The 20683-nt window shown below is 42.4% G+C and overlaps 1 protein-coding gene across 1 annotated transcript in view; it reads left to right on the top strand.

Annotated features, from left to right (window-relative positions):
- LOC138952433 (exocyst complex component 5-like) overlaps positions 1-20683 on the top strand; it is a 33136-nt gene that overhangs the window by 8835 nt on the left and 3618 nt on the right. Inside the window, exons 10-15 of the mRNA XM_070324103.1 lie at positions 884-979; positions 1560-1716; positions 2739-2847; positions 3284-3407; positions 4019-4105; positions 4764-4869. Coding sequence (XP_070180204.1) covers positions 884-979; positions 1560-1716; positions 2739-2847; positions 3284-3407; positions 4019-4105; positions 4764-4869 — 679 coding nt within the window. The remainder of the gene's footprint in view (positions 1-883; positions 980-1559; positions 1717-2738; positions 2848-3283; positions 3408-4018; positions 4106-4763; positions 4870-20683) is intronic.

The raw sequence follows: 20683 nt of genomic DNA, 5'->3' as shown, positions 1-20683 counted from the left end.
ATTTTATGTCCAGTCCCGGATTTTCCCGAATAGTGCAAAAGTTTCCCGATTAAACATTTTTCGAGTATAGTTAATAATGACTGGAGTGTATTTTCAAGCGCCTGTACTCGGCGTAGTTTCACTTCTGAAATCTCGTTTAGCGCGAGGCTTCGTCACACAAACGCTGTGATCAAAATCGAAACTAAACGAGAATAGGCGAGATTTGTGGCTAGCGCATGCGCTTCAGTCGAATGTGGATGAGAAGAAGAAGCAGCAGCAGACGACCACAAAATGAAGAAAACAACGGTCCAGCGCCCGAAAGTTCTTGTAAAATTTGAAAAGAGTTACAAACAAGAGTATGACTTCATCTCCGAATCGACAAGACGCGGCATACATTTCGCGTTTTGCACCAAGTGCCGCGAAGATATCAGCATCGGACATGGACTCGGAGGCCGGGGCCGGCCCCCCGGGGGGATATTGAAGCTCATTCAAGAACAGCAAAACATGAACGGAACCGTGATCGGAAACCGATCTCACGCTTTCGTCCAATCGGAATATTTCTCCCCCCTTTTTTTTTTACAAATGTCATTTTTGAAATTTCCCGTATCAATGAAGTTTTTACGTATCAATCCCCGTGATACGCCGTATCACTCGAAAATCACGAAAAATCCGTATCCGATACGGGAAATCCGTATCAGTTGGCAACTCTGCAATAATAAAAAATTGAATAATTTGAATACATGTAAATGAACATAAAAAGCAACTACATGTGTCCGTAAGTTTACAACATAATGTAAAGTCTGTATCTGTCTTTCTGTGGTGTGTGTGTGTGTGGGTGGGTGTGTGTTTACGTGCCTGTGTGTGTATGTGTCTGTGTGTCTGTCTGTGTGTGTGTGTGTACCAGAGTTGAGCTGCGATACCTACACACTCGCTGTGGGTCCATACTCACGCACTACTACGAATCCAAGGATCATCATAAGAGACAGTTACAGTCAGGCGGGTATGTTTTTGTTGGTCTATCATGTACTGTTGCATCAGCTAATGTACACTTTTATTTTGTTTTAATTGTTTTAATTTTTTTTTATTTTTTTAAGATAAGATGCCATCATTTCTATATTGGTTGGGGCAGGTCATATATAAGTAAATTGCATTTCCAAACAGTTCTTACATCTTTTATTTTGCTGGGCATCACCATAGACTTTGCTTTTCTCAGATTTTTTTTTATCATTACCACTGTAAATGTACTCCCAGTTTAGCACTCCCTCCTTTTTAAGATCTGCTTTATCAAATTTTTGGACGTCTTGAAATGGGGGTTGCACTGTACAGTGGAACTCCCGATTTGAAGACCCCCCACCCCTTCCGCCAATTTAAAACCTCTCCCTTTTTCAGACCTTGGTTTTTCAGATTTTCTGTACATAAACACTGTAAATTTAATCCCATTTGAGCACTCCCACTCCGGCGTTTTTAAGACCTAATTTTCTTGGAATTTGGAGGTCTTAAAATTGGGGTTGTTGCCCTGGTGGCACAATTCCATGGAAACTTTGGGCTGACGTGACAATGTGTAGTTCTGTCCCTACCAGTATCCACGACCTGAAGCGAGACATTCAGGCCAAGATCGGGACGGTCACCAAGGCAGGGCAAGGGGTGGAGAATTTTGGGGGAGAGACCTTCCTCTCACAAGAAGTGGCCATCAACATTTTGCAAGAGACGAAAAACGCCTTTAGGCGCTGCCAAGTGGTACGTGTGTGGGTAGGGAGAGGGTGTGTGTGCGTAAGCAGGGGGAGGGGGGTAGGGTTATTGGGGGCTTAGTATGGCAGACAGGATTAGCTTGAGGGTTTGTGTGTGTGTGTAGGGGGGAGGGGGAGGGTTTCAGTGTGTGTATATATGTGCGTAAACAGAGGGAGGGGGGTAGGGTTATTGGGGGCTTAGTATGGCAGACAGGATTAGCTTGAGGAATTGTGTGTGTATGTGTAAAAGGGGAGGGGGAATGGGTAGGGTTTGAGTGTGTGTGTGTGTATGTGCATGAACAGGGGGTGGGTGATAGGGTTATTGGGGGGGATTAGTATGGCAGAGAGGAGTAACTTGAAGGTTTGTGTAGGGGGGAGGGGTTTCAGTTAATGTATGTGTATGTAGGGTTTGAGTGTGTGTGTGTATATGTGCATGAACAGGGGGTAGGGGTAGGGTTATTGGGGGGGATTAGTATGGCAGACAGGAGTAGCTCGAGGGTTTGTGTGTGTGTGTAGGGGGGAGGGGTAGGGGTTTCAGTGTATGTATGTGTGTGTGTGTGTGTGTATGTGCGTGAACAAGGGGTGGGGGGTAGGGTTATTGGGGGGATTAGTATGGCAGACAGGCGTAGCTTGAGGGTTTGTGTGTGTGTGTGTGTGTGTCAGTGGGAGGGGTTTCAGTGTGTGTGTGTGTGTGTGTGTGTGTGTGTGTGTATGTGCGTGTACAGGGGGTGGGGGTGGGGAGGTACAAGGGAGATGGTGATTAGTAGGGAGGGGTAGCTTGAGGATGTGTGCATTTGATTCTAATTTTCCGTATGTCTTTTTGTCTTTTTTGTTTCTGATAGTTATTTTGTAAATGTCTTGTTCTTTAGGATTTTACTTCAGAAAAGTAAGGTACTATTGCTAGTTGAAGTGAATTGGGAAAGTTGTATTCCTCCTATAAAGACAATCAGCCTGTAAAACTCATTATAAATGTACTAACTTAGCTTTTAATGGCAAAATTATGGTGGATTTGTTTGTTTGCTATTTTTACAGCTTTCCTATTCATCAGACCTGTCAGGAAACGCAGTGAAAATCTTTGAGGTTTTGGTCACCTATCTTGTGACAGAACACATCGATTATGCTGTGGAGATTGGTCTGCTAGGTGAGACAGAAAATACATGATCTTATGAACACATTAATATGGTTATAGCGCCTGACGCACACACATGCACATACACACAATCACATGCACGCATGCAAACACACACACACATATTCACACACATGCCTGCACATGCACACACTCGCCACTTGCAACTTACTATTTCAGTGTATGTAGAGAAAATATGAAAGAAAAACTTAATTTTTGAATTACATTTCATAGATAACTCTTCCTGGTGTGTGTGTGTGTGTGTTTGTTTGTGTGTGTATGTGTATGTGTGTGTGTGTGTGTGTGTGTTTGTTTGTGTGTGTATGTGTATGTGTGTGTGTGTGTGTGTGTGTGTTTGCATGTATGCATGCATACATGTGTATATGAGTTTTTGTGGTTTTTGTTTTTTTCTCAGAATTGTTCAATGTTTTTCTATTGATCCTTACAGGCATTCCCTTGGCAGAACCCAAGGCACAACCTGAGATTTATTTCTTCGACATTGTCAACGAAGCCAACACTCTCTTCCATCTCTTTGAGAAGCAGTTTCTTGACAGCCTGATTCCCCTTGTCTTGTGAGTGTCTGGTTCTCTTCATTCCCACAACTTACACAGATGTTGTCAAGGGTTGCCATTTAGCAATAATACTAAAACATATTTAATATTGCCTAACATTTTGCTGTCATTTTGGCAGATCAAGGTTCTTTACTAACGCATCATGAGCCATTGGCACATACAATCTGAAGATGACCCATGACAATTCTCTTCAGGGAGTCAAAGGGCACATTGAGATTACGTACGTACCACTGCACCACCCTTGTCTCATACATAGCACACACAGAAACACACACACACATATATGCACTGTCAACTGACCCATAATTATTTCCTCCCGGGCTGAACTCTGCCTACAACTTACAAGGATATCGTTTAGTGTTGGCAACGCCAAAACTTCTTGTAAATTGCAGAAAACTTTCCTGTCATTTTGGCAGATGTGCCAAACAGTTTTGGTTCAAGACTCAAATTAAGAAGCGAAAGTCAACTTTGCGTAGTCTACTTCACGTATCTGGCTGCAAGAACCTTTGTCACGGACATTTTCTGTAAAAAGACTAAGCGTAGACTTCAGGCTCAATTATGGAGAGCATTTAAAAAGCCCATGCAGTGCAAAGTCTGTTCTTACCGTGCAGGTCGTCTCAGCGACATGGGGTGTGTCTGAAGAGGAAGAGAGAGACTCGTGAGCAACTGGAGCAGAAGATAGGCATGGGTCTGGACCGGTAAGTGTGTGTGTGTGTGTGAGTGTGTAAAAGAGAGACAGAGTTGGAGAGGGAGAGATACAATACATTGTTATTATTATGTGTAGTGCACAGAAAGAGAGAGAGAGTGTTTGTGAGTGCTATAATGTGTGTGTGGGGGGGGGGGGGATCAGTAATGGTGTTTTGCTTTTTAATAAATTCTATTCTAAAATATCACCAACATTCCAGCACACAACACAATGGGCGTAAGAAGATAAAACATTCAGCTGACAGACTTTCAGTTCTGTTACAAGTAAAAACAGATTTTTCAAATTTGCTTAGAGAAGCATTTTCCTGCCATATGAAAGTGGTAAACAAATCAGAATTTAGGCAGAAAAAAAGCAAGAGGCTAGGTTAAAAAATCTAAGCAGCAGCAATGCATCGGATTAAGAAAAAGAACGTTGGGTTCATTTTGTCGACACTCCCAGAAGGTTCTCTTCTCTTTGTTTTCTCACATAATTATGTCCTTCATCAATTTTCTTTTTTAACAAGCATTTTTTGCTCTTTGATTTCTTCTGATTTGGCTACAAGACCCACGTACACTTTAATTTCTTGTTCATAGACTTTTATATTTCAGCCATACTTTGTTTTCAGAGTTATTCTTTGCTTTTCAGTCAATTACCTTTTATGTATCTATCAGATCAATCACAGCGATTGTTGGCTGGATCCGGTTCATCTTCACCACAGAACAGAAGAAGACAGACTTCAAACCAGAGGAGGACGCACCCATGCAGATGATTTCGCCTGTAAGCAGTTTTTGAATGTAGTGGACAGTTAACGCTGTGGAGCTAGTTGTAGCTTTCTCTGTGTGTGTGTGTGTGTGTGTGTATGTGTCAGACTGTGTGTGTGTGTGTGTATGTCAGACTCTGTGTGTGTGTGTGTGTGTGTGTTTGTGGATTTACCACAATATGCGGACCAAATAGGACCAAATGGGGTCGTCCGTCGCTATATCGCAGCAATTTGCGGACATCGGCCAAAAAATGCGACTATTTGCGGACGTCCCCAAATAGGCGGTCTTTGGTCCGCAAATTGCTGCAATATAGTGACGGACGTCCGCAAATTGCTGCACCCCACTAAAAATTAATTTGCAAGTTGTCCTCATATTGCTGCGATATATGTGTGGACAACGAGCCCTGTTTCACACAAATTTCAGATCCATTGTGATATCCATTTTCAGATCATACACAGATTTTACACATTTGCAGAGCATCTCTGTATTTAGTGCCAACTGCTGCCAGCGATGTTATGTCGTTTTTAAACTGCTGTAAAATATTAACCAGATATAGCACGTCAAAAACAAAAGCAGATTTGCGGAGGAAACTGTATGGCTGTTCGATTAGTGCATAGTTTGTAGTTGCTGTATTATTTTTACCTCCTCATAAAGTGTGTGATACGGGGTAAGGATGAAGTGACTCTTGATTGCATGCAAACACGCAACAAACATCGTAAAAATGCATTGTTTTGTTCGAGGTTAAGATAGTCGTTGACGAATTGCATCCCTCTTTATGATCTACCAACGTGTTAGATAATCACATAAGTAAACAAGGTGTCGTTAACTGCAACGTGTGTGTACTACATGTACATACATGAACTAGATTGTTTTCTCTTTTTTGTGTATATTACCACCGTTATTCTTAAAGAACTTTGTTTGTTAGTTTGTGTCTCTGTTTGTTTCTCTGTCTACGGATTAGACTTGTTTCCCTGGTACTCTGGGGTCAATGTGTGTGTGTGTCCTTGTAAAATAAAGTTCAGTGCAGTTCAGTTCAGCTCGCGGCGAGAATTGCCTAAGAAACGCTAATTCCTCGCCACACTCGCCAAATCTAGCGTCTAAGAAACGGAGGACTGGCTGTACAAGAGCAGTACAAAACATTGAAAGGAGGAAGGCCCAGCGACTGTGCTCTCTCTGCCTGCTTCTGTGGATTAGGTCAGCACGTTTTTCGCGTGGAATTGCGTTAAGTTACCGCACACACGTAGGCAGTCTCCAGTTATACGGCAAATAGCAGATTGTTATCATACACACACACACACACACACACACACACAACTACACAAGAGGTGTCTTCTTATTCCTAGCCGAAGGAAAGCAAGTTAGAGTGCACACTGTTCAGTTCACTCCTTGCACGCATATGAAAGCAGCTGTGCGGGTTTTTACACCCCCGGTATAGAGGTGTGTATAGGTTTTGGTCGATGTGTTTGTTTGTTTGTGTCCGCATATAGATCTCAAGAATGAACGGACCGATTGTCACCAAACTTGGTGAACAGGTTCTATACATTCCTGAGACGGTCCTTACAAAAATTGGGACCAGTCAAACACACGGTTAGGGAGTTATTGGTGGATTAAAATTATACAAGGACTTATAGAGGGACATCTTAATGGTCAAAGGGAAATAACCATTCTCACTCAGTCACTGCCACCAACTGAGAAGGTTATTTCCCTTTGACGGGGGTGTTTTTCCTACCTCGGAGGAATTTCTTGTTTGCTCAGTTTAACATGCAGGTTTCATGTTGTGAGCAAGTGTCCTACATTCTATTCGACGGATGACTGATTTTGTGTAGTTTATTAAAGTATAATACTTGTGAAAGTCCCCCCCCCCCCCCCTCCTTACCATACCTCTTTCAACCGATACCCCCATCCCTTCCCCCCGTCGCAACCCCCTCCCCCATTTTAAACTTGTTTGACGAGTTCGGGGTATACTGCATAGAACATTGCTCTAAGAAATAACATCCTGTTTATTTTACTAATTTGAATGGCGATAATAATTTAAGACCCCCCCCCCCCCCCTCCCATGGATGACCTACTTTCCCGTCCTTGCCATTCGCTCAAGAAGCAGGGAAGGTGTTTCTATAACATAACAGACGACTCTGTGACATTGGTGTCTCGAAACAGGGTCGATGGAGGTTTCAGAAATGTTTACTTACTGCAGGTGGAGGAGAGGCCCCTAATATGGATGTCTTTAGCTTCACGCTGATAACTAGCTTGTAATCTTGCGAAGAAGTTTAATATAGTGTTTGGTAGTTTTACTCTCTTTAGCTAGCCTTTAGGCCTAATTGGAGCAAACTAGGTTTGATAGAAATTCATCCAAAAATGAATACAGAAACATTCACAACTGGTCCTTATCAAGCGCCCATGCTCCTAATGTGGACCAGTGAAGAAGCTAATCACTGTAAAAAGGCTCCTATACTTCAAAATAGCATGATACTTTTTCTTCAGCATTCCAGAAATTCTGGTGACGTGTGAGCTCGTTTGCCCATTTGGGTTCCCCATAGTCAGCTTCACTCCGCTTTGGTTGGTATAGGCATGCTGGGTATTTGCGTGTGTCCATAACCCAACGAACTCCGGCATGGATTACAGGATCCGTTCCGTGCGCACTTGGTCTTGTGCTTGCATGTACACACGAAAGGGGTTAAGTCACTAGCAGGTCTGCACATAAGTTGACCTGTGAGATTGGAAAAATCTCCACTCTTAACCCACCAGGCGGCAGCGACCGGGATTCGAACTCACGACCCCCCGATTAGGAGGCCGACGTCTTACCACTGCGCCACTTCGCCCGAATGATACAACTTAGTGAGCAAGTTAGATTGATTAAAAAAGGCTTCACATTTATGTGTTTCGGTTCGACGAGAAAATTATTTGAAGCACAAGAGGACACTAAAGAAACATATCAAAATACAAAGAGAAAATAAAAGAAATGTCCGTCCGTCCGTCCGTCCTTCTGTGTGTGGGTGTGTGTGCCTCTCTCTCTCTCTCTTCCTCTCTCTCTCTTCCTCTCTGTCTGTCTGTCCGTATGTCTGTTTATCTCTCTCTCTCTCTCTCTCTCTCTCTCTCTCTCTCTCTCTCTCTCTCTCTCTCTCTCTCTCTCTCTCTCTCTCTCTCTCTCTCTCTCTCTCTCTCTCTTTACATATTGAGCAAGAGATTGCCGGCGAAGGTTACCCGAAGTTGTCACTCAGCGCTTTTTCAAGAGGCAATTGTTAAAGCAAGCTTTGTCATGAAAGACTGATGGAAAGGGCTTTCAAGTCCATGAGGAGAGAGCAGCAGACACAACAATTGCATTCGGACTTGTAAAGGATCCTACTTCATAGGTCACACATCATTACGTCCGGCTGAGTTGGCCACCGTCGTCAGCTGGATAGTTTATGTTATTCTACATACGTGAGAGAGACACTCGTGATATAATAATCGTTCAAATCACACGTGTGTATATCATGTAAATGAGGTCATATCAAGCAAGTCTGGCAGGGACCTGTTTTCCACTGCTTATGATGCCAGAGTCACCGAGACGAACGTCATTATAGAAAAAAAATTGTGCTCGCTAGTTACCCTCGATGAATTTTTAGAACTAACACCTCACGCCACACTTTCAGAGTGACGTTTCTTTACTTTGACGTAATATATTGCACGAGGCTTTAGAAGAGATCGAGGTTCCAAAACAAGCGTCTTCAATATAGCTGCCTCGACTGCAGGAAATGTTCAGTAAAATACACGTAAGTACAGTGTGTAGGATAAACAGAATACTACATGGCTTGCTGTGTCGTACCAGATTTACACTCGTTGCTTTTTCAAATAATGAACAGCTCGCTTTCGCTCGCAGTTCAATATTTAAAAAAAAACCTCGTGTAAATTTGGTACGACACAGCGAGCCATGTAGTATTCTCTATGTCTCTGTGTTCCCGTCAAACCAACTGAGCTACACCCGTTTGTTCTTTTAAACAAAGGTGGTTAATTTATATTCAGAATTCATTCTTATCATACTGACATAATACAGTTCACATTTGTTTTAATTTGCCAAGTTGTACCTGTTACTCATTTTCGTAAATGTTATGTCATAATGATAAGCGCACCAGCACATTGTGTGTAAAAAATGTTAGTGTCTCGGATGTTTAGTTTTTTGTCCATTTGAACTTGTTTAAGTTATTAAAAATGAACGGCAGAACACAGCAACTGACGTAGATTTGGATCGTGGGTGGCACTCGAACTTCCCAGTAGTAGTATATAGTAAGGGGGATCTCATGCCTTTTTGAGGACGCCATTTTGAGGACGCATCTTAATTGAGGACGCAATCTTGAAACGTCTTGAAACATCTTACGTTTTGAGACCATGTCTTGGAACGTCTTACATCTTCGTCTTCGTTCACATCTTTGTCTTAACACCATCTTGAAACGTCTTACGTCTTGAGACCATGTCTTAGAAAATCTTAAAACGTCTTGAAACGTCTTACTTTCAAATCTTCGTCTTGACGCCATCTTGAAACGTCTTACGTCTCCATCTTTGTTTAAATCTTCGTCTTGAAACGTCTTACGTCTTGAGTTTTGTTTAAATCTTCGTCTTGACACCATCTTGAAACGTCTTACGTCACCATCTTCGTCTTATAACATCTTACGGTCTAATCTTTGTCTTGACGCCATCTTGAAACGTCTTACGTCTCCATCTCTATCTTGACGCCATCTTGAAACGTCTTACGTCTTTATCTTTGTACAGATTGTGCAATCTTTGCCTCTAGCTCTCATTTTCTTTGTTTTTAAAATTATTTATTTCGTTGTCGAGGGTATAAAATAAGGAACCTAAGGAAGTGTATGTCGACTTACAGCAATGGATCCACGATGGAAACATCCTTTTACCTGTGTCTTGACGCCGTCTTGAAACGTCTTACGTTTCCGTCTTGAACCATCCCTTAACCTGTGTCTTACGTCTCCATCTTCGTATACCATTTTGTCTTTGTCATTATCAATGTACACAGTTTTGTCTTTCCACTGACCACACCATACACTCAGAGGATAGCTGGTGGTGGTGGTGGTGGGAGGGTGCGGGGTCGATTGCATCAGACGATCAGTACACAAGGTGTTCTACATATGACAGGTCGGTATAAACTGGTCATCAAACCATGATGCAAGAGTTATTGTTGAATAAGAAGTTCCAACTGATTGTGCATACACCAACAACTTTAGTGGCACAAGCTGATGACAGATTTAAAACTCTAAGCCTAGGAGATAATGAATGAGGTGGGGGACAGCAAAACAAAATAAACAACACATGGAAAGAGTGGAAGGTTGCTGGGGTCGATTGCATCAGGCTATACGGGTACATAGGGTAGCCTATCAAACTGATGACAGTTCGGGGTGCAAGCTGTAATTATCAAATACGCACAGAGAGCAAACGTTCAGAGAGAGAGAGATCGAGAAAGAGAGAGAGAGAGAGAGAGAGAGAGAGAGAGAGAGAGAGAGAGAGAGAGAGAGAGAGAGAGAGAGAGAGAGAGAGAGAGATGACAGTGGATTATTACTTTACAGGCCGATGGCCCCTGGAAAGGGGTAATATAATTATTCAGTGACTACTTTACCTAAAGCTTGCAGCGTGGAAAAACACATAATATGGTGTAATGAATAAGACCGGTACATAGCTGCATTCTGCTCCTGTTACAGCACACGGCGGGTACAACGTGTCCCCAATGTGCAGCAAAGCGGAACGACACAAGGGTCCGGGTAGGATTGTACCTGTCATCATGGCCTGCCTTTTATGACAACCAGTGTTGTTTTCTCTGAGCCTCAGTGTACTTGTCATGCATCATGGATTACCTTTTTGCCCACCAGTGTTGTGCAGACTTGTTTTCTCTGAGCGTCAGCCTACCTGTCCTACCCCTGTTGTTATTCAACCCCACCCCCACCCCCCCCCCCCCCCCCCCCCCCCACCCACACACATACATACACACACGAGAAAATGATGTAAGTTTTACGCCCTCACGGCAAAGCCATTAGGGGCATGTTACATGGAAAACCCGGCTTTGTATAAAAATAAAAAATAAAAATGCAGGGGGGGGGGGTGTGTAGACAGCTGGCTGCCGGCTGCTAGAGGAGACCTGAAATGGGCTAGGGACCGGGTTGGGTCGTCTTGGGTCAGTGCTGAAATGGTTACTTTATTGGCTGTTGGCCGAACGGACACCCGAGCTTCATATTTTTGCATGCATGTATTCGTGTTTCCAAGGCCTGAGGCTTTTGCTGTGACCCTGGGATATTTATCGTGCGCATGCGTGCACACGGGGGTGTTCGGACACCGAGGAGAGTCTGCACAAAGTTGACTCTGGGACACACATCCCGCGCCGAACTTGGGGGTTGAACCCACGCTGATAGTAACAACCGGTTTTAAAGCCAGCGCCTCTACTGACTGGGCAAACTGGGGTCAAGAAGTTCCATGGAGGGCGGGGGGTATGGAGTAACACATAGTGTTTTGCTCAGAACATTCCCACCCAAGCAGAGCCGCGCTAGGGGTACGCATTACCGTAAAGCTGGCAGTCAGTGCTACCAAATGTCGTCTGTGTCTACCACACGGTGGTGACTTAATGTGGGTCTATGTAAGCAGATGCCAGCGCAAGCAATCTGATGCAGAGTCAGGAGGCGGTTTGGTACAAGAGAACCTTAGAGGCCACAGCCTCGGCCGTCTAAGGGATCTGTGTGTCTGGAGGCACATTTGGTTTCTGAGGTTCAAGCGGAGCTGTTGCCTCTGCTCCCAAGTTCCCGTGTCTGGAGGCGTTTTTGGTATGGAAGCAAACCTGTAGGTTGGGGCCTCTGCCTTTCAGGATGCCAGGACTACAAAATGTGTGTCTTGGGACACATTTAGCTTAAGATTCCAGAAGTGGATCTGTGCTGTGCTGGGTCTGCTGCAAGCACACTAGAACCAGCTCGCAACAGTTGAGGTGAACAGATTGGTGACCAAGACCATCATCGGTTTCTCTCCGAGTGATGGGTGTGGGCGGAGAAAGTCTCCCAGACTGAGAGCATTCTCCCTTCTGTAGCGGATGAGACTAGACATCTCTTCCTTGAGAGTGTCACAACCTTCAAACACGTGTGTGAGGTGTCCAGTCTTGCCACACTGACAGACTACCTTGTCCCAGTAGATGCGGCTGCTGACCGTGCGCAAGCGACGCAACAGGCTCATGGGTCTCGGGGGGAGTGGGAGGTGGTGCCCTTTCCTATTGTAGGGGAGGTGTATCCATCCTCTCTCTTCACATGTTTGTGACAGTGCCTGCTTTCTTTCCTCTCTTTTTAGCTTGGCTAGCAGCAGTTTGGCTTCCTGGCAGGAGAGCCGAATGTCTGTCTCTGGCATGGTTGACATAGCCAGTTTCTATACAAAAGCATATCAGAAGAATCAGTCAGCCTCCAATAAAACAGCCCTTGAAGAAGTTGAAAAGGAGTGTGCTGCGGTCAATGAACAGGCAAAAGCAGACTACTGGACAGAGTTCTCAAACCAAATTGTAAATCCATAGCATCATCATTATAATCATCCTCATCTCATTAATCATCCAATCCGCAAAAAAAATGGGTTTCCTTGACAAATTATATCTTTGTTGTTCCACAATAAACCCGAAACAGAATTACCATTATTATCGACTTGATTGTTATCAAGCCATGCCTTCAACACAGCGGACCAAAATTCCGATTTAATACTGTCCAATCCTTTTAATGGTTTGCTATTAATGTTCGCAAAAAAACACTCAAAGCGACTCCCAAAACGGAAAAACAGTGCTTTTGGGAGCCATGACCATTTCTGGTCCTCATTAGACAGAGTTAGGTTCACAACCCAGCTTAACAAAAAGGAACACTGCATCTGACGCAAATCAATCATATTTAATCCACCTTGCTTTACTTCGTTACATAAAACAGTTCTTTTCACCTTTTCAAATGCTTTTCGGTTGCAGTCTTTTTTGCGCCACACGAAGCGAAACATTAACCTATTAATTTCAGTGAGAACGTCGTCTGGTACAATCAGCGCCTGCATTATATAGACAAAATGTGGCAGAATAAACGTTTTGAATACACAGACTTTACCAATAATACAGTGTTTTGTTAAGGATTATTCGGATCTGCAGGGAATTCATGAAACATGAACATCTAACATATGTATAAGAGAGAGAGATAGTGTAAGAGAGAGACTGACTTACTGGCTGACTGACTGATTGACTGATCTTTGATACTTAGGACAGAGTTTTTAGTCACAGCTTAGTCTCTCTCTCTCTCTCTCTCTCTCTCTCTCTCTCTCTCTCTCTCTCTCTCTCTCTCTCTCTCTCTCTCTCTCTCTCTCTCTCTCTCTCTCTCTCTCTCTCTCTCTCTCTCTCTCTCTCTCTCTTTACATTAACAAGCATCTTCTAACGCATTTTAACCAAAACAATTTACTTCACCCTAAACAATTGGGTTTTAGAGCTAACCATTCCTGCCATACTGCCTTAATTTCTCTTGTTGATCAATGGCTAGAGAAAATAAATGACAATGAATTCTGTGGTGCCATTTTTGTTGATTTTGTCAAAGCCTTTGACGTTATTGATCACACGTTATTACTGAGAAAATTCGCATTGTATGGCGTCGGAATCGAAACTGTCAAACTTATTAGTTCATTTCTCACCGGCAGACAACACACTGTACTTACAAACGCCTCGGCGTCGAGCATGCAAGAAGTAGAATACGGTGTACCACAATGATCGGTTTTAGGACCCCTGCTGTTCTCTATATACATTAATTATCTCCCCCTTCATATTCAAAATGTATGTGAACTTTTTGCAGATGACACCACAATTCACTCCAGCAACACAAATTTAACTCGCTTATCAGAATCACTTCAAAGGAGTTTGCACCAGTTGACAGAGTGGACTGAACTAAACCATATGTCTCTTAACCCAAAGAAAACCAAATATATGATCATAACAACAAAACAAAAACGCCAGAATCTTATTTCAGCTGGTCCTGCTTTAATGTTGGATGGTGAAATAGTTGAACAAGTCGATCATCACAAAGTGCTGGGTTTTGTTATCGATAGCAACTTGTCTTGGTCAACCCACATAGAGCAACTTAAAGAGTTAAGGTGTTACGAGTGTGTTTGAGTTGCGGTTCTTGCTCATGTTTATACTCACTGAGTTACTTCCCTTGGATCTGGATCTAGATCTGGATCTGGATAACCCGCCTGGGTTGGTGGTTTGCGGGTGCGAATGCGTATACGCACGGTTCAGTGTGCTTTCGCGAAAGGGTGTGTCATATGCACGGCTAGAACTAAGATACTTCTTGATTTCAGTAAATAGTTTCATTACATGTCAACTAGTTCGTTTTTAAATGATTTTTTAGAGATCGCCAAATGGTATTGTGTGAATAACATCATTCGATCGATTGTACGCACGGCGCCGTGCTTCTAGTAGCTCAGTCCATTCCTTCTTTCCGGTATGGAAACAGACGTGTTTCTGGCGAAAGAATCGGCGTTTTCAACTCGCCATATCTTCATATTCATTCGGACTAGAACAACGAAATATAAATTTCTTGTAAAAAAAAATCCCGAGCCTTGCGACTCTGGTAGTCATTTTCTTACGCGAAGCGGCCTTTGGTAGGTACGACAGTTTTAGTCACCCAAGTATATATCTAAAACGCACGTGGACGAGTTTTCAATGGCGTATTTGAAGTCTGTGAATGTTGTGATTACAAATCATTTCGGGGCACCCCTCAGTCTATACGTACAGACAAACAAATTGCATGGAACGAAATTTGAGAGGCTGGACTGTAAGTTGTTGTTTTGACTTCTACAAATCTCGCAGGTCTTTTATGCAAAACAGACTCAAAATTGCATTTTTCACGCAAGTGTAGATGACGAGACTATCGAAGGAATGGAATACACTTGCCTACAGATATAATAGACAGATACTTATATCTATGACTTACCCTAGCCCATATGTTAGAATAAAGAACATACTTTGCTCTTTTGAATGATGTATGATTTGGCACTGTACACAGGATTTTAGACCTGCCCCCGAAGTGAATTTTCCATAAACCCGTCAAAAAGCTCACTCTGTTTTGGCCGTAAAAAGCGCCCAAATGCAGTCAATTTCTAACCTGTGTCGTGTGTTCGAAGGAGTACATCTCAGCGATGCCATTGCCTTGCAACCTCAAAGAAATATATTTTAATAACCCGCTAAATGAACGTTTTTTTAGTGTGAAATAAAAGCCGGAGATTTGCTTCGTTTCTTTGCTGCGACACAAAACCAAAACCAACTATAGATCTGCGGTGACATTATGAGTTCGTTTTCGACATTGCAGTGAAGTTGCGTGGATCTTCGACGATTCCCGTTCGGTTTAATGTGGATAGAGCTTTGATTGAATGTAACTGCTTTGAAAAGTTACAACATGAGTCCTTGGGATCGATGTTTTTCGGTAAACTTCTTCGTATCCTTGACTTTACTTTTGACTTGAACAGATCCAGATCGGCTGGGGCTGTTAATCACCTACACAGATCTATATGAAGTTGACTCGACACGGCGAACCGCCGAATCCGTGCCCTCTCGTCGGTCCTACCCCCAAATCCCTTACCAGCCTCAGACCCCACCTCACCATTCTAACCTCACTGGCGCACTATGTGTGATTATCCCTTCCTCATGTGTGTGTGTGTGTGTGTGTGTGTGTGTGTTGTTTGTTGTGTGAGTGCGTGCCGGCGGGCGGGCGTGTGTGTGCCCGTGTGTCTTTGTGTCTGTGCATGTCGTCTTGAGTGCGAGAAAGCGAAGTTTTGAGAAATAGTGACAGATAAATAGTTTAAGAAAGGAATCTACTAAGTGAGAGTGGGTGTCCATTACGGCATTGCGAAGCTTTGTTTGTCTGTTTGTTTATGTGTTCGCCGTGTGTGTGTGTGTGTATGTGTGTCACAGTTAATATGTGTCCATTTGGTGCGTTTGGCTTCATAGTTCCTTCATACGAGTAACTTTGTTAACAGTTCATTATTCGGACACAGATTAACAAGTTATAGAATGTTCGTGTAGAACAGACACTTAGCCACAAAAAACACCTGGTTTTGAAATGAATTATTACCTCGATTCCGTTCAAAGGAGCTTTCCCCAAACACCTTTTTAACAATATCCAATTGATCTATGAAGATATGGGTCCATGCGACCCCGAGGCAGAGGATGCCTGTTTGCGGACAGGGGGAAATTGAGAAGGGGGGGAGGACCGATACTATAAACCCCAACCTGTGTACACATTGCTAACAGGAACCTGTGCACAAAATGTGTAATGTATCTCACGACAGATTATTTTTTCGGGGAGGGGGGGGGAGGGGGGGCGCATTCTTATGATTAGCCTAAGTCGCTTCGCGTCCTCAATTTAGACTTTTGAATTCAAAGTACACCCCTTTTACAAAGTAACTGATTCACCCATGTGTGTCGTGTGTATGTGCGTGTGTCTGTGTGCTTGTCTGTGTGTTTGTGTGATTGTAGTGCGATTCAGAGACACCTACTGGACAGATCTTCATGAAACTCTGTCTCCAGTTGGAAATGTCCTCCCTGTTGTGGATGGTAGGAGCGGGGTTTTGGACAAGGGGGACATTTCCAACTTGAGACGAAGTTTGAGGTAACGTGATGCATTATAACTGAAATACACAATTAGTAGTGCCCCAATATGCAAGTGTGTTCGTATCATCAACTGATAAAAAGTGTGTCCGTAGATTTTGGTTACGCGTCGCAGTGTTAGCTGTGTAGGACCTCCCACAGTCCAATGCCGCGAATTGTTGTTACAGCCCCTGACTTCTTTATGTACGGAATCCGGTAGTCTTTTTGTTGTTGTTAAATAATTATATTGCCAAACGTTATGACATTTTGGGATAATTGAACGAGTTTCAATACACATTTGCTGAGCACCTGTGTGCTAAAAGGAAATGTCGTTTGTTTTTATCAAAACTCAAAACTAATTTTCAATGTTTATTCGTGCAAACCGTCACACAAACATGCGTGCCTCTATGAGTATGCGTGTGGCTGCTTTCGTAGTTCAGGCTAGATTACAAGTCAGCTGTGTTAGGGTGCAAGCCTTTTGATAATTTACCCCACACCAAATCCCCCCCCCCCACCCCCACACACCCCGATACCTGTCAAATTCCCTCAAAATGCAAGAACAATTCCGTTACCTTAGATCATCAACAGAAAATAATCCTCCGGATCCTAAAGATCAGGACGAATACATAGCGAAACACTTTAGATATCAGATACCGTGATTATGTAATGCGCTTCAAAATCATATTTGAGAGAGAGAAAGAGAGAGAGAGAGAGAGAGAGAGAGAGAGAGAGAGAGAGAGAGAGAGAGAAAGAGAGAGAGAGAGAGAGAGAGAGAGAGAGAGAGAGAGAGAGAGTATGCATGTATTCCAATTGTAAATAGTCAGAAATATAGTTATTGACTGTGTACTTATTCTTATCGCTATGAGGGGTTGGTTTGCTTGTGTGTGTGTGTGTGTGTTTGTGATTACTGGGGTAGGCGGGTGGTGTAGGGGGGGGGGGGGTGGTATTGGATCTGGGGGAGGGAAGGGGGGGGGGGGGTTGGCAGGGGGTATCGGTGCACTAAAGGCACCAAGTGTTTGGGTGTATGTGTTTGTATTGCGATTCAGAGAAAACTACTATACAGATTTTTATGAAACTCTGCACACAGTACCCACACTTCTCCCTACCGCCTGACCTACTGGGCTCCCAAATGAATGTTTTTATCAATTTTTGTCAGTCAAGATATGGGGGTGGGGGTGGTGCGGGTATAATTGTGGAGTAAGCAATAAGAAAACACCTTTTGGTTTTCTTAGGTATTGCAACGGTATATAGTGAAGTTAGCTGTGTTCAAATTTGTTTATGATCTGTCGAGCCAATTTTGTGTTACAACGTTTTTGAGTGATAATTGTATGTGTACGCTCTCGCCAATCCTGGATAATTTTCGGCATGCACATTGATAAGTACCGTATTATAATAAAGTGATACTCTCCATTCTTTTATCTACACAAAGTAATGTTTTATTTATCTTTTCTAAAGATAAAAATGTCAGTTAGGATGACGTTACGAATTACAGTGTTTTCTGTAAGGTCATATGTGTCCACCCGGTACCCCCCAAAACTGACAAAACTCTTATAAAAAAAAAATGAATAAGAAAACAAAGTTTTTTGTCTGTCTGCAGTTGTGGACATATAGCTTAGAGAAACATGTGCTCAAAATGTGTAATGGATTTCACGTGCGACTTTTTGTTCTTTCTTGTGTTGAGGTGGGGGGGGGGGGGGGGGGGGGGGAGGGTGGGCGTATGCCCCTTGATCAGTCTCGGGCGCTCTGCGACCTCGATTTACACTCTTGAATTCTAAAAACACCCCCCTTACAAACTAACTGATCTACCCTGGTGTATATATATATGTGTGTGTGTGTGTGTGTGTGTGTGTGTGTGTGTGTGTGTGTGTGTGTGTGTGTGTGTGTGTGTGTCTCTGTGTGTCTCTGTGTGTGTGTGTGTGGTGTGCGATTCATAGAAATTTACTGGATAGATCTTCATGAAACTTTGCACACAAATGTTCCGACCCCCAACCCTTCACCCTGATTCAAACTCATGTATCACAAGTCCAGCGCTCTACCAACTGACCAACAGCACTCCCAAATTATTTCTTTTTTTATCATTTTTGTCAGTCAAGATATGGGGGTGGGGTTGGTACGGGAATAATTGTGAAGCAGACAATACGACAACAACTTATTTTGTTTGCAGGTATTGTGTCTGTATACAGTGAACTTAGCTGTGTTCAAGTTTAGTTATGTTCTGACGAGCGAATTTTTTTTAAATACGTTTTTACTACTAAAGGAGTGATATTTTTATGTGTACGCCCTCGAGAAACCTCGATCATTTTCTGAAAATGCACGTTGATAAGTACCGTTTTATGATAAAGTTATACTCTCCATTCATTTATCTACACAAACTAATGTTTCATTTATTATTTGTAGAGCTAAATATGTCAGTTGGGATCATGTTAAGAATCGCAGTGTTTTTCGCAAAATCGTACTTGACAACCCCCAGTAAAAAAATTCTAAAAAAAAGTTAATACGTCAACCTCTTTTTTTCTTTGCACAGATGTGTCCATATTGCTTAGAGGAACCTGTGCACAAAATGTGTAATGTTTCTTTCACGCGATTTGAACACACAAGTAACCCCTTAAGAATCGCAGTGTTTTTCGCAAAATCGTACTTGACAACCCCCGGTAAAAAAATTATAAAAAAAAAATTAACACGTCGACCCCCTTTTTTCTTTGCACAGATGTGTCCATATTGCTTAGAGGAACCTGTGTACAAAATGTGTAATGTTTCTCACACGCGAATTTTTTTTAAATACGTTTTTACTACTAAAGGAGTGATAATTTTATGTGTACGCCCTCGATAAACCTCGATCATTTTCTGAAAATGCACGTTGATAAGTACCGTTTTATGATAAAGTTATACTCTCCATTCATTTATATACACAAACTAATGTCTCATTTATTATTTGTAGAGCTAAATATGTCAGTTGGGATCATGTTAAAAATCGCAGTGTTTTTCGCAAAATCGTACTTGACAACCCCCAGTAAAAAAATTCTAAAAAAAAAGTTAATACGTCGACCCCCTTTTTTCTTTGCACAGATGTGTCCATATTGCTTAGAGGAACCTGTGCACAAAATGTGTAATGTTTCTGACGAGCGATTTGAACACACAAGTAACCCCTTAAGTGGTGTCAAAGAAAGTGTATCTCCTATCTAGAATGAAACACTTCTTGAACTGCCACACCCGGAAGTTATTCTTCATTGCTCATATCCAAGCTGTTATTGATTATGCATCCACTTTATGGAACTCAGCAAGTGAACATTCCTTAAAACCACTTAGCCGAGTACATAAAAGAGCGCTAACAGTAGTATTACTAAAGCAGACTACTCTCACAGAATTAGACTACATACATTTAGGGATCCTACCTCTGAAGTCAAGGCTGCTTTAAAACAAAGGAATCCTTATGCAAAAAATTATATCCGAAACTTTACCCCACATCATTTTCTCAAAGTTCTCTTTGAAGAATGCACACCACTTTATGAAATTTAACACTCCTCTTCCTGGGATAGACTTAATTATTTAAGTCTAGTAGCCGTCTCTGGAACGCTCCGCCGAATGCCCTACGGGAAGATACAAGTACAGATTCTTTCAAAAACAATTATATATCGCATTAATGTGCCTTTTGGATACAGTAACTCATTTTTTGAATTAACGTGTTTTTTTCCCACGAATTTATGATGTTCTGCACAAAATCCATCATTTTGCAGAGTTGATGTACTATTGCATATTATTCTGATTTTTACACATTTTTTTGCTTTGCACCTGGTCATAAACATTTATGAACTACAATGTTTCCATATAATGCGCTTATGTTCATAAACCTATACTATTTCACTTCTTATGTATTCATGTAGTAGTAGTTATCATAGTAGATTTAGTCCCTCTTTAGGGCGAGGGTCAGATGCAGTAAAAGTATTCCTATGCTTATTCTATTACCCTCGTAAAATAAAGAATTGTCATTGTCTCTCTCTCTTACTCTCTCCATCTCTTTCCCCCATTAGTTTTAATCTTGTGTCTGTCTTACTCACACACTCCTTCTAAAACCCTTTTTGTATTCTTTAGTTCCTGAGGAGCTTGCAAACACTGATGTGGGTGATTGACATAATTCCGACCCCCCCAACTTAAATATATGTTAAGCAACAACTTCATAAAAAAAAGTCCTGGAAAGGCAGCACTCGTTTATGGTTGTATTGCCTTT

The sequence above is a fragment of the Littorina saxatilis genome, linkage group LG17 (genome assembly GCF_037325665.1).
Source record: "Littorina saxatilis isolate snail1 linkage group LG17, US_GU_Lsax_2.0, whole genome shotgun sequence".
Lineage (NCBI taxonomy): Eukaryota > Metazoa > Mollusca > Gastropoda > Littorinimorpha > Littorinidae > Littorina > Littorina saxatilis.
Note: the sequence above shows the minus strand (reverse complement) of the source record. Positions and strands in the feature narration are given on the sequence as shown.